The following is a 14,706-nucleotide window of genomic DNA, read 5'->3' as shown; positions in this document are numbered from 1 at the left end:
AAAAATACCTGACTCAGAGGGTCCATTTCTCCTCCTACTGGAGCCACACGCCAAGGCCCTGAATTCTGACTCAACACTTGGGGCCAAGGGGCAACAGAATTGTAATTTGCCATCCCAGGACAGGCCATATGGGGCCTGACTGCCAAGACAGACACCCCAGTGTTGCAGGAATGCCCAGCAGGGGCGGCTTGCACGGGAAACATCCCAGAGCTGTGCCCCACACACAGGCAGAGCAATGGGAACGCAGTAGGTCTGGTTGTGATTAGAGGCCTATACGCAGACACGCACATAATCAGCGCATTGTTTATGCTGGGTAATAAAGCACCCGGAGAGAGGGGAGAGGAGCCGGGGACTGGGCGGCAGCAGCGCCAGCCGGCATTCCCATTTCAGCGGGTGCCTTGAGGGATACTGAGGCAGTGGCGTGGGGCTGGCGGCAGGGTAACTTCTGTCTGTTGACAAAGGCTTGGCAACCAAGGCAGGATTTAAGTCCTGGTCAGTCTGAGAAGCGGCAGGGAAAAGGGCAGCAAGAGGGGGGAGGGTTTGGGGAGCTGCTGGGCTTATGGCTTTTGTTATCTTAGCCATGCTCACCCCTCCCCTTCCTGGCTCCCCACCCCCTCCCACACTTCCCCATCCCACTCACTGGACAATCTCCTTTTCCTCTCTGCCTCTCTCCGCCTGACCCCTCCCTCAGGCCTGGCCCCCAGGTTGGGGAGCTGCTGGGGCCCAGAGCCGGACAGGCGACAAGGCAAGGTCACCTCTAACCTCTGCCGCCCAAAGGGGGTACTGAATGGAACATTGACAGGAGTTTATAGAACATTTAACAAGGCCACAGCCAGGCACGGGCAGCCCGGTTCCAGGCAGAGCCTGCGTGCTGAGCGCTCCGACCTCACGGCCCATAGGAATGTGAATGGTTTACTGGTTGTGGGGAACTGGTGAGGGCTAGAGCCGCTTCAGCCCCATAGGGCCCTCTGCAAGCAGGGGCTGCTCTGGCCAGCCAGCCAGCCAGATCAGCCCCTGTCCGTGGGAGGCCTGGCTCCCCCGATGCTAGCAGGGGCTGCTCCGGTTAACCAATTAAACAGGATTTCACCTTCCTAGTGCCCGGCCCGCTGTGCAATGCAGAGATGCGGCCAGTTCAAAGGGAGAGCTCCGGCCTTTGTGGGGTGCTTTAGGGTGGGAAAGGTGAACATCTTATGGGCGCTGCAGGGTAGGTCACTGAGCCCGCTTAAGAGGTGTCAGCAATGGCAGCCTTGGGGCATCTGAAGGGAACTCTGAAAAACTAGCCAGCAGCCAAGGCAGTCGGGTGTCCCGGGGGGTGTCTCAAGGGAAAGCCATTGAGAGAAGGCACCTCAGGGGGTTGGACTACCCCGAATAGGGTCGGTGAGATGTCCCACACACCAGGAGTCACCCCTCTGGAAAACACAGAGGGGAAGTGGGGTCTCATGGGTAAAGCAGGGGCACGTGGGAGTCAAGATTCAGGAGTTCTGTTCTCAGCCTGGGGAGGAGAGTGATGCCCAGTGGCTGGAGCTGGGAGTCAGGACTCTGGGGTGCTACTCCTGGTTTGAGGAGAAGGGTGATGCCTGGGGACCAGGGCAGGGAGGGGGCTGGGATTCAGGGCTGCTGGGCTATATTCCTACTTCTGCCAGTGCCACAGTATGTAAGCCACTGGTGGGCAACCTGCGGCCTACCAGGGCTCTGTGTGTGACCCACGAGACATGGAGTGTCACTGCCCATGTGCAGGGTTGCCAGGTTCCGTTGTTTTTCCTACAGGTGTTACTACAGTGACAGGCGGCAAAGCCAGGGCCCGGGAAGTGAGGGGCGGGCTGATTGCACCACACTGACTGTGAGAGCCGGGCGCTCCCTCTCCAGCCAATCACAGCGCTGCTACGGTTCAGTCAGCGCCCCTGCAAATTCTAGGGACGCCAGGGCAGAGAGCAAAACGGCCCTACCCCGGGAGAGGGTCTCGGTTCTGACGATCTCGCTGCCCCCTGAGACGAAGGGCCACTCATGCGGCCCACGCGCTAGCCTCGGTGCAAGCCCTTTGGGTGCCTCCATTAACCCTCTCTTTAAAAGGGGGCAGCCCCGTGCTTCAGGCTGCAGGTGGCTGTGCCTTTCATGCAATGCCTCAGCCGGCCTCTCCGACTCCCATGGCTTTGCTCCCATAGGGGGCTGCCTCGTGGCGTTTCCGAAGCCAGTTCTGCCCTTCCCTCCTCAGAGTCCTGTCCCCCCCCAAACACAGAGCCGGCTCCCCTTGTGGGTCTCTCACCGTTTACGGCACATTTTAACCATCTCTCTTTAGAAAAGGGGGCTCCGCGGTGTCCTTTCCAGCCCCACAAAACCCAGCGCCCAGAGGCACACAGGCCTCCATGCCCAACATGGGGTGACCCAGGGAGACGGGCAAGGTCTATGATGCACTTTCTGGCCCTCTGCCCTGCCTCTGAGCCCCTGCCTTTCCCAGGGGTGGTGCTCGGATGCAGGGTGCAATTCACCAGAGCAGGGCTGCGGGAGGAGCACGGCGCTTCTCCCAGGCAGCTCAGAGCTGGGGTGCAGGAACGTGGGCAGCCTGTGGAGTGCTACTCTCTGAAGAGGTGAGCCTGCAGGGACAGATCCGATGCAGCCTTCTGCCCAGCATGCCTGGGACATACTGCAATGCTGGACAAACTGACTGACCCCACGGGTCTGGCTGTCCAAAAGCAGGGGCAGCTCGCCTCCAGAGAGAGATGGGCCAGACCTCTGACAACGCTCCGCCATCATGTTCCTGCTTCCCCACTGTCACAGAACTAGCAGGGAAACCACTGTGTTAAGGTTTTCCGCATTAAAAATGCAAAGCAGACAATGTATCCGCGCCAATTCCGCACCAACGGGGACTCGACTCTGTGGCTCCTACAGTCGTTCCACACCTTGGCTGTGTCCCAGGTCCCGCAGGAACGTGTGGGCTGAACAGCGCGCAGGGCAGGGTTGTGGCTGCATACAGGCGGCAGTGTCCCCACACCGCAGCAAAGGGGTCCAGAGCTCACGGCACAGAGCTCTTTTCCTCTAATGGCCTTCCCCTCCCAGCCTTCATGGGGCTGCAGGTGAGTGCAGCTTGAGAGGCCGGGGGACATGGGAATGGATAGTGGTCTCTGGAGGGACAGGCTTCCCTGCGCCAGCCTTAGGGGAGGCAGGTTTTGCTGGCCAAAGCTCTGGCTATGGTACAGGTTGTTGGGGTTTCTTGACCCTGTGGTCTTGTCTCATTTCTTCAGATCCCCCTGATGCGACACCATCTGCCGGTGTCAAAAGGGTTACCACAGCTAAGGCTGGGTCCTGCCATGTGCACACCGTCCTCACATCCCCTCCACGGCCACGCCAGCGCAGAGCTGCTCCCTGCTGTATTCACACCGTCCTCGCATCCCCGCCACGGCCACGCCAGCGCAGAGCTGCTCCCTGCTGTATTCACACCGTCCTCGCATCCCCGCCACGGCCACGCCAGCGCAGAGCTGCTCCCTGCTGTATTCACACCGTCCTCGCATCCCCACCACGGCCACGCCAGCGCAGAGCTGCTCCCTGCTGTATTCACACCGTCCTCACATCCCCTCCACGGCCACGCCAGCGCAGAGCTGCTCCCTGCTGTGTTCACATCGTCCTCGCATCCCCGCCACGGCCACGCCAGCGCAGAGCTGCTCCCTGCTGTGTTCACACCGTCCTCGCATCCCCGCCACGGCCACGCCAGCGCAGAGCTGCTCCCTGCTGTGTTCACACCGTCCTCGCATCCCCGCCACGGCCACACCACTGCAGAGCTGCTCAAGATACTGGTGATCATCACTAGCAGCAGTGGCAGGCAAGCCACATTGTCCATAATTACCACTGTCCTGGGTTCAAACCACACCAGTCCTGGCCTCCGCGCTGGCTCTGGAACTTCTCACTGTGCTCAGACCTAGCTCTTTTTCTGTGGCCCCAATTCTGTCGCTTGAGGGAGATTCCTCTCTCTGGTCCCAACACTCCATCTCTCTTTTGTTACCATGTGTCAGCCCTGCCCTGCCAGCCCTGCCCTCTGAGATCTGCTCTGCACACTCAGCACTTCTGGACGGCTTGTTGGTGGGAAAAACCGCCCACAGCTCTTTGCCTCTCATCCAAACAGTGGCTTCTCTTGCTTTTTATTGCTTCCATTTACGACCAGCCCTCCTTATGCAACCTGCAGCCACACCGCCTTGGAGTCTGATCCTGGCAGCTCTCTCCAGCAACGCTGGGTTAGTGCATTGTTGGGAGCCCTCCAAAAACCAACTCCAGGTGCTGCTGAGCGCGCCTGCTGCTGACTCTCTCGTCCAAGTTGGTACGGATGCAATGCCCAAAGACGGTGCACCCTCAGGACATATGCCGTCATTAAAGATGCCCTAAGACTTCATGCCAGAGAGGGAGAATGTGTGTTCTGGCTTGCTGGCCCCGCTCCAGGTTAGGAGAGCAGCAGCTGGCAATTTCACCTGCGCACCGGATTCTTCTCCACTCGCTCCTCTAAAGCGCTGTGCTGAGCTATTGGACAGCTGCTGTCTTCCCCTTTGGGGATGCCTGCATGTTCAGGAAGAGGCAGCAGTCCCCCTGCACGGAGCCTGTAAAATGCTTGGCATGACAGGGAATGTAAGTTACTAGCTAACAACACAGTGGAGATGCTAATAACAAACTGCAACCCTGAATAGTGATAGAACTGCAACCCTGGCAGCCCTTCTGTGCAGAGCCACTGTCGAGGTCAGGGGCGCAGCTGGCACCCCCTTTGGCAACAGGTGAGTCCTTGAAGCTCCACCGCATAGTGGCACTAGGACAATCATGACCTGCTCTGCTTCCCCTCCTGATCTGTGGCCTGTCACATCGATGCCTTGGTCTCACAGCCGCACTCATCCCTCTGTGCAAACATTCTTCTAGAGATGCTTTCTGCTCACGGGCTCTGATTTTGAGCCCCACTTGGCATGTGTCAGTGGGACTTGAGCTCACTGCCCTGAGCAAATGCCATATCCCCTACTCCCCACAAGAGCCCAGCCCACCTCCACCAAGTCCCTTATCTATCCTGTGTGGGCTGTCTGGTTGCTCCCAGGGTGGGTGGAGTGGGACGCGGGCTGCTGGGGGGGAATGGACTAAGGCCCTATCCCTAAGCCACTCCAGAACCCACCCCACCTCCCTACCTTCAGGATGTCCCTTATTCTGCTTTCCTAATAGCTCCATCCCTGGAGCAACTGGTGTTGGCTGCCAGGCCGCTGCCTCAGTGGGCTTAGCGGGGTGGGAATGAGCCCACCACCATGAGCTCCAGAGGCTGATGCCCTATCCCCGAGTTCACTGGAGATCCCACTCCACCTCCCTATCTTCAGCAGGTCCATTATCCTGCTTTCCAAATGCCAGAGCCAACTCCCAGGGTGGGCGGAACTTGAACCCACCACCCTGCGCTCCCCAGGCGGATGTAGTAACCAGGCCCCATGTGTACAGCTGTGCAGGTAGGCCCTTGGGGAATGCTAGCAAGCCAGCTCGTAGCCATGTCCCACCCCTTGCACGCCACACTGAAATGCAGCCAGCCCGGCTCTGCACTTGCCTACCTCAGCAGGGCCTCAGGCAGACTGTCAACTTACTGACCATTCTTTCTTTTGGGACACTCACACCTCACAGTCCTTCTCCCTCCCCTAAGATCGTTTTCCTCCTTCCGTCTGCGCCTCTTTCGCTCTCTCCTCAGGACACGTGCAGTGATCCTGCATCCGGCCTGTCTCCTGCTTCGCATGGATGAGCTGCTCTCCTGTTTAGCAATCTGGAAGCAGGGAAAGGCCGTGCACCTCCTCAGCCTTCCTACTTTCAATGGCAACAGTCGTCAGCCACAATGAAACCACCAGGAAAAGGGGCTTCTTTAGCCTCATGAGGGACTATCGCTCCAGTGGGGACATGGACACAGCCTCACGCTTCCTAATGCAAGACTGGCCATTTCCAAACCTCCTGCCTAGCACACTAGAACTGGAAGGGACCCCGAGAGATCAAGTGCTGTCCCCTGCCCTCACAGCAGGACCAAGCACTGTCTAGACCATCCCTGACAGGTGTCTGTCCAACCTGCTCTTAAATATCCTCAGTGACAGAGATTCCACAACCCCCCTAGGCAACTTATTCCAGTGTTTAACCACCATGACAGGCAGGAAGTTTTTCCTGATGTCCAACCTAAACCTCCCTTGCTGCAGTTTAAGCCCTTTGCTTCTTGTCCTGTCCTCACAGTTTACAGAGAACAATTTGTCTCCCTCCTCCTTATAGCACCCTTTTCGGTACTTCCCCATTGCTATTCAGCTGTCCCTCTCCATCACAGGCTCAGGCATGCTACCCGGGGGTGGTTCCTCCTTCCTGGGAAAGGTCAGGAAGCTCGAGGTCTCCGCCACATCTCCAGGAGGCTGGAGATCAATTACTCAACTGGAGCCTGCAAGGCTTGTTGCCGGGGGCTGCTGATTTCAAACAGGCAGGGAGAGTGATCTGACCCAGGCTGGCATACATACACGGTGCTGCAAACAGACCGAGTGCCTCCAGCCTATCGCCCACCGTCACAGCCTTCCTTCTGGACTCCAGCCGACCAAGAATCCACCCCGTTTTCTGGGCGTCCAACATTGGCTGGGCCAGGGCTTAGACATGGGCTGTCTGGATGACTCTGCAGAGCAGACGGGCCCAGTAATGTGCCACGCGGGTCAGCTCGGCATGGAAGGGGCTTGCTGGGCTGCAGAAGGGATGTGCCTCACACAGGAGATAAGGGGAATTTCAAGGGCTAGAGCGGGGTGGGCACAGCAGGGAAGGGGAGGCCATGTGGCTTCGGGTGGAGAGAGGGTCTGTGGGATGCAGAGTGACACATGACATCACTTTGTTGTCCTAAAAAGTGTTTTATAGAGAGAGAGATTAGAACCAACAAGGAGACGGCAGGATCAGCGTAAGTGCTGGCAAGCAAAGACGAGTCCTGTGGATTGGTGTGCAGTTCTTTGGTACCTTTTCCTTTAATAAAACACCCTGACTGTGGACCAAACGCCAGCCTCCAAACACAGCCACCCAAGCACCCCGCAAGGCTGCTGCTCGGCACAACTGCCACGCTGGTGTAACCCAAACCAGCCACGCTCAAAGGCTGCCGTGGCACAGCACAACAGGCGTCTTGCTCTAGTAAGTGTCTAGAGAACAACTGGCTGCAACAGCCGTTCCACCCGCTGACCTGGGATGACCACTGCCCCCTTCACCGCTGATGGACGAATGGAAGAGATGCTCAGGGATGGCCTAGATGGTGCTTGGTCCTGCCATGAGGGCAGGAGACTGGACTTAATGACCTCGAGGTCCCTTCCAGTTCTAGTGTTCTATGATTCTACAGGCCTGTTAGCATTAAGAGGGTGTTCAGGGAGAGCGTGGGGATGAGGGAGGTAACCTAGTGACAGCAGATGTGGGAAAAGCTGAAGTACTCAATGCATTCTTTGCCTCTGTCTTCACAGACTAGGTCAGCTCCCAGACTGCTGCACTAGGGAACACAGTATGGGAAGGAGACAGGCAGCCCACCGTGAAGAAAGAACAGGTTAAGAACTATGGAGAAAAGTTGGAAATACACAAATCCACGGGGGTGGAACTAATGTTTCCGAGGGTGCTGAGGGAGTTGGCTGATGTGACTGCAGAGCCCTTGGCCATTATCTTTGAAAACTCATGGCAATCGGAGGAAATCCCAGATGACTGGAAAAAGGCAAATGTATTGCCCATCTTTAAAAATCCAGGGACTACAGACCAGTCAGCCTCACCTCAGTCCCTAGAAAAATCATGGAGGGGAGCCTCAAGGAATGCATTTTGAAGCACTTGGAAGAGATGAAAGTGATCAGGAACAATCTACAAGGATTCAACAAGGGCAAGTCATGCCTGATCAACCTGATTGCCTTCTTTGACAAGGTAACTGGCCCTGTGAACATGGGGAAGACGGTGGATGTGATATACCTTGACTTTAGCAAGGCTTTTCATACATTATTCTTGCCAGCAAGTTAAGGACGCATGGATTGGATAAATGGACTATAAGGTGGATAGAAAGCTGGCTCGATAGTCGGGATCGATGGGTTGTGATCAACGGCTCAAAATCTGGCTGGCAGTCAGGATCAAGAGGAGTGCCCCAAGGATCAGTTCTGGGACTGGTTTTGTTCAACATCTTTATTAATGACCTGGATGAGGGGATGGATTGCACCCTCAGCAAGTTTACAGATGACACCAAGCTAGGGGGAGAGGTAGATACACTAGAAGGCAGGGATAGGGTCCAGAGTGACCTAGACAAATTGGAGGACTGGGCCAAAAGAAATCTGATGAGGTTCAACAAGGACAAGTGCAGAGTCAGAAGAATCCCAATCATTGTTACAGGCTGGGGACCGACAGGCTAAGTAGCAGTTCTGCAGAAAAGAACCTGGGGTTACAGTGGATGAGAAGCTGGATAGGAGTCAACAGGGCGCCCTTGTAGCCAAGAAGGCTAATGACATATTAGGGTGCATTAGGAGGAGCATTTCCAGCAGATCTAGGGAAGTGATTATTCCCCTTTATTAGGTACTGGTGAGGCCACATCTGAAGTACTACATCCAATTCTGGGCTCTCCTTTACAGAAATGATGTGGACACATTGGAGAGGGTCCAGCGGAGGGCAACGAAAATGATGAAGGGGCTGAAGCAGGTAACTTACGAGGAGAGGCTGAGGGATTTGGGTTTGTTTAGTCTGCAGAAGAGAAGAGCGAGGGGGGATTTGGTAGCAGCCTTCAACTTCCTGAAGGGGGGTCCAAAGAGGATGGAGAGAGGCTTTTCTCAGTGGTGACAGATGGTGGAACGAGGAGCAATGGTGTCAAGCTGGGGGAGGCCTAGGATGGATATTTCCCTAGGAGGGTGGGGAAGCACTGGGCTGGGTTCCTTAGGGAGGGGGTGGAATCTCCATCCCTAGAGGTTTTTACGTCCTGGCTTGACAAAGCCCTGGCTGGGTTGATTGAGTTGGGATTGGTCCTGCTTTGGGCAGGGACTTGACTCAATGACTCCTGAAGTATCTTCCAATTCTATGAGTCTATAAAGAAGATGGATGCCTTGGTATGAGGCCAGATACAATGGTGATGGGCATAGTATAAATCCTCAGCTAAAGTAAAGTAGACACACAGGTGCTAGAACACTCCAACTTTATGGTGCTGCTGCACCCCAGCTTAATTAGTAATAACAATCCAATTATATGGTTTTTGCCTTCAGCACCCTCACTATAAAAATTGCTCTGATGCCACTGATTAGACTGAGGATGCAGTCAAGGTTCCCTCTAATCTTTTCCATACATGCGTGGAATACATTTTGGTGTGCACCAAGGCATGTGTGAATGTGCACCACCAGTAGAAATGCTACTCTCGCTGCAGTCGCCCTGCTAATCAGCTGGTGGCATTGGAATCTCTCCTGAGCGGCGCGCCACACAAGTGTCCAGCATACACTGGGCACAGCCAATAAATCCGGTGCCTAAGGACAGATGATGGAGCTTTAACCCTGTAATGCCAAGGGGTGGGTTTCCCCAGCCTGGTGCACTAAAGCAAAATGTACACATCAGTGTGAGTCAGAGAGCTTTCTGCCAGGACCAGGAGACACATGAACACATACAACATGAAGGGAAGACCGAGGCTTGTCAATATCCAGCCTTTGCCCCTACATGAGACAGCTGCTCACCCAATCCCAACAGCTGATTCCTGCTGGGGGCCTCAGAAGGAGGTGGCTGGACCCCACAGTCCTGGCTGATATGCAAAGGGGATTGTTCCCGGCCTGCCTTAGGAATCGGTGCAACTCTTTGCACGTGAGTGAGAGTCATCGCGGCTAAGACGACCGTGTCTATATCACAGGAATCGGGCCCGATTCCTAATCAATGGCCAGCCAAAAAAAGCCCCACCTGGGCTTTGCCCATTGAAAGCAGGGCTTTGCACCGGTGCAGCCATGCTGGGGGCTGTCACAGCGCCTCGCTCACAGCCCCTCTTGCCTGAGACACTGCTGGAGTCCGAGTGACTGCCTGTCCTTGCACACTGCAGTCGACACAGGGGAGGCAGGAAGCGCTCAGAGACTGGGCTGGGAGCTAGAGACATTAAAGACCAACCTTCCGGGCGCTGGATGCAGGTGTGCTGGTTGTCACTCAGGAAGAAGCCGTCCCGGCAGTGGCACTCGTAGCTGCCCATCATATTGACACAGGTTTGCTGGCAGCCTCCGTTCCCCTCCGAGCACTCATCCAGATCTGCAAGGGCAAGTGAGAGAGGGAATCAGGGTAGTGTTCACCTGGGCACTCACCCTCGGTCTCAGGACAGCTGCACAAAGACACCGCCCTGCAGCACGGCGGGAGGCAGTACGGTACTCCCCCGTGCTCTGATGCCAAGGGCTCCCCCAGACGCCTGCCATGGAACCTGCCAGTGTTTTAGAAAAGCCTCAAACAGCATAGACGAAAGCCACCAGTATTATCAGTGGGGAGACAGAGGCACACAATGGTTACATGGAGGCACCGAGGGGAGGGCATTTCTCAGCAGCCAGGCCACCGGGAGACAGGACACCTGGGTTTTGGTCCGGACTCTGCCACTGACTCCCTGTGGAGCCTTGAACAAGTCCCCTACTCTCTCTGTGCCGTGCCTGATCCCTCTATACAGATGGGATGGGGAACTTACCCGCCCCTGTAAACCACTGCAGCGCAGGCACGGAGTTGGTTAACAGCAGGGCTAATTAAGCCTGACAACCAGAGCCAAGAGCCATGCCAGGCCCCTGGGCAAGGTGAGAGAGTCCCAGCTCCACAGGGACGGGCCTCAGGCAGGGCCAAGGGCAGCCAGCCCTCAGCACTGCCCAAATCGCAGCATGGCCCCCCCAACGTGTCACGTGGCACCCCTGTTTTTCCAGGCAGCTCTCATGTCCGGTCCCTGGCATGTCCCCCCCAGTCCTGCCTGGAGTGCACCATGCGTCACTCCCACCTCCGCAGGCAGCCCTAAGAGCTGCCCGGAGCATGCCACGCAGCCCTCCGGCAGCGACTAAAGGGCTCAGGGCTGTCACAGCAGCGGCTGGAGTCCCAGGACCCTTTAGAATCAATCGCCCCTGTTGCCCCACTCTCGGTGGGCATGTTTGGCAGGTCTAACCCCTGCTCAAACACAGGGAACCTGTGGGTCAGAGACAGGGTCACACAGGCACTCTCTGGCGGACGAGGAGGAAGAGCCCAGGAGCCCGGACTCTTGGGTCCCTGTTTGAGCTCAAGACACAACACGAGACGCACGGGAAGAGGCTGCGGAGACCGCGCAGAAACTCGAGTTGCACGTCTTAATTCGACCTTCCCCCATAGGGCAGATCTGGCCACAGGCTCTGTCCCCTCCCCACAGCTAGGACGACGTGAGGGGCCAGGGGTTTGTCTGCGAGAGCACAGGCGCCCACTTCTGCTCTCACCATAGGGAAGGGTGCTCCACTCTTCCCGCGCCTGCTCTGCCCCCACCCCTTCCAAAGGTGGAGGCACCTCTTCCCCCAAGCCTCCACCCCACCTCACCTCTTTCCACCCCCTTCCTAAGCACACTGCATCCTCCCTCCCCCACTCCCTCCCAGAGCCTCTGGTGGTGGGAGATGCTGGGAGGGAGGGGAAGGTGTAGATCAGCAGGGCTTCCAGTGAAGGAGAGGTGCTGGAGGGAGGGGTGAAGAGAAGAGCTTGGTTGCCGATGGGCGCTGAGCACCTGCTAATTCCCTCCTCGCCCTCCCTGCCTGGTGAATGTCCGGCATGTTGGTACCTTAGTGCTGGATCCCTGGGAAGCCATGCTGGCCGGCTGTTTAGCATTTCTGAGAGCCCTACCCCATATTCACAGCCTGAATGTGGCCTTTGGAGCCTCACTTTAGGTTCTGGGTTTGAACAGCTGGGCCAAAATGCTTCCCAGCAAATTTCTCCGGCCCTTTTACAGGCCTGAAAATGCCAGATGTTGGTCAATTGGAGCCAAGCAACCTCACCTGGAGAATGAATTCTGAATAGACTCAGATTCCCCAGCAGCTTGGCCTCGCTGCTGCCCTCTTGCCTATTTTCATAGAACACTAGAACTGGGACCTTCAGAAATCAAGTCCAGTCTCGTCCTCATGGCAGGACCAAGCCTCCCTGGTAGAAGTCTATCTATCCTGCTCTTAATTATCTCTAGTGATGGGGATTCCACAACCTCCCTAGGCAATTTATTCCTGTGTTTAACCACCCTGACAGTTAGGAAGTTTTTCCTAGTGTCCAACCTAAACCTCCCTTGCTGCAGTTTAAGCCCCTTGCTTCTTGTCCTATCCTCAGAGGTTAAGAGGAATAAGTTTTCACCCTCCTCCTTCTAACACCCTTTCAGGTACTTGAAAGCTACTAGAAAGTCCTCTTGGTGTCTTCTTTTTTCCACGCTAAAAAAGCCCAATTCTTTCAGCTTTCCCTCATAGCTCATGTTTTCTAGATCTTTAATCATTTTTGTTGCTCTTCTCTGGACCCTCTCCCATGTCTCCACATCTTGCTTGAAATGTGGCGCCCAATACTCCAGGTGAGGTCTAACCAGCACAGAGCAGAGTGTAAGAATAACTTCTCTCTTGCTCCCAAAACACCTGCTAATGCATCTCAGAATCATGTTTGCTTTTTTGCAAGTGACACACTGTTGACTCATACTTAGCTCATATTGACCCCTGGCTCCTTTTCTGCCGTACTCCTTCCTAGAGAGTCGCTTCCCCTTCTGTATGTGTGCAACTGATCGTTCCTTCCTACTTACTTCAGACCATGTCTCCATTTTGTCCAGATCATTTTGAACTATAACCCTTTCACTTGCAACCCCTCCCAATTGGGATCATCTGCAAACTCTCTATGCCAAGGGTGGGGAACCTCAGGCCTGGGGGCAGGATGCAGCTCCTTGCCTGCTTGAATCGGGCCCTCGAGGCTCAGCCCCTCTACCCCCAGCCTTGGGGAGCCCACCCTGGCATTCCAGCCCCCTTGATGCCCCACCGCGGGGCTGGAGCACACAAAATCTAGTAGGCTGGGCCCCCCTAAGCTCTGGTGTGGGAGGGGAATGTGGGGACAGTATTCCTCCTTCTCGGTCGGGTGCTATGGCAGTGAGGGTTTGGGTTTTTTGGGGTTTTTTTGCTTCTCACTTGTGTGCTGCCCCCGACTGTGTTTTCTCCCTGACACCTGACTCCAGAAAGGTTCCCCACCCCGAGCCCTGCTTTATGCCATTAGCTACACAGTTGATGAAGGTACTGAACAGACCCCGTCCCTGCAGACCCCCACTTGCTATGCCCTTCTTCTCATTTTGGTTTAATACAACTAAGCCCAAAGGCTGTTTGCTTGCTGCGAGCAGCAGCTTGGCCGGAAGGGGAGCTGCAGTCTCCCTTGCTCCACAGCCTGGGCGAGAAGCAGGAATGACCTTGGAGCTGGTGGCAATTGCTTGGAGCACCGTGCCTCCAGCACGAGCACCGCGGGAGCAGAGGCTGTGGAAGGAACACACACACTGAAGATCATTTCCAGCCACTCCCCTGAAATGGCTGACAGAGGTCTGGGGAGCGCCCCCTGAGGTGCTGAGCTTCTAGGGCAGACCTCTGACTCCCCATGACCTTGACTGAGATCTCTCCCACCTCATCTCTCTGCCAGCCACGGGTGAGGCTGTGCAAGCCAACCCAGAGCTGTCAGCCCCACGGGTCCCCTGACATCCCCTGTCAGCATTCAGCATCTCAGCCCGTCCGCGCTACAGCCCACAGGTTTATCAGACTGCCACGGTCCCAGCAAATTGCTACCCAGACCTGAACGACAGCTACGGGGGGCGGGGCATGAACCTCTTCTAGCGGCACAAGCATGCAAACCCAATGGGCATGTGAAGAGCTGCACTTCTGAATGAGCCACAGAGACATTCTTCACATGGCCCGAGAGCAAGGACCTCGGAGCTAGGGCAGGGTCAGAAATGAAGGCTGGCTCAACAGACAGAAGAGCACCCACCTTGCCTTGGAGGTGCACTCACTTATTAGCTGCAAGAAACACCACCCTGTAGGGGAAGGGTGACAGTAGGACCCGCTGCAGCTGGAATGGCTCCCCATTACTGCAGTGATACCCAGGAACTGCAGCAGGGGATGCGGGCCCTACTGTGTCGGGTGCTGTACAGAAGAGTCACACAAAGGCAAGTCTCTGTCCCAGAACCTCACCGCCTCGCTTCAGTGCTTATCAGGCCTCCGTTCCCACAGTACGTGAGCGCTTTGCAATCACGGCTGTATTTCTCCTCCCGTGCCCTGTGCTCATTCCCTGAACGGGAATCTGGGCACAGAAAGACACGAGGACTTGTCACCCCATCCAGGCGTCAGACAGGACGCAAGAGGTCTGAGGAAGTGGGATGGGGAAGAGAAAGCAGCAAAATGGACCAAGCTCAGCAGAAAGCGAGAGGGCTCAGCTGGCCCCTTTCCTGCCCAAAATGAACATGCTGCTGTTCTGTCAGAGGGGAATCCAGGGATGTCTGAGCACTCGCCGTGTCATTCTGCACCTCCCCGAGCAGTAACTCTGCCTATGGAGGGATTATTCCAGTATATCTGGGGACAGAATTCTCAGCCTCTCTTCTCTTCGGAGACACCAGGTCAGCTTACAGCAAAGGCTCATGCAAGCCCCCGGGCTGCAGTTAGGCTACACAGTTGAAGCTTATCACCGTGGCCTGAAATGCTTAGATCTGTGGACAAATCTTGAGATCTTTCCTGCCTGGACCTTCTTGTAGAGAGCCATGAAGAGCTG

The 14,706-nt window shown here is 56.0% G+C and overlaps 1 protein-coding gene across 6 annotated transcripts in view; it reads right to left on the bottom strand.

Moving 5' to 3' along the window:
- Positions 1–14,706, bottom strand: part of SCUBE3 (signal peptide, CUB domain and EGF like domain containing 3) — a 106,786-nt gene that overhangs the window by 59,228 nt on the left and 32,852 nt on the right. For all 6 annotated transcript variants that reach the window (XM_025181014.3, XM_025181018.3, XM_006115649.5 and 3 more), the window contains exon 4: positions 10,081–10,215. In XM_025181014.3, coding sequence (XP_025036799.3) covers positions 10,081–10,215 — 135 coding nt within the window. The remainder of the gene's footprint in view (positions 1–10,080; positions 10,216–14,706) is intronic.

This window comes from Pelodiscus sinensis, chromosome 27 (genome assembly GCF_052426305.1).
Source record: "Pelodiscus sinensis isolate ZL-2025 chromosome 27, ASM5242630v1, whole genome shotgun sequence".
NCBI classification, from domain to species: Eukaryota; Metazoa; Chordata; order Testudines; family Trionychidae; genus Pelodiscus; species Pelodiscus sinensis.
This window is presented reverse-complemented; position numbering and strand designations above follow the sequence as displayed.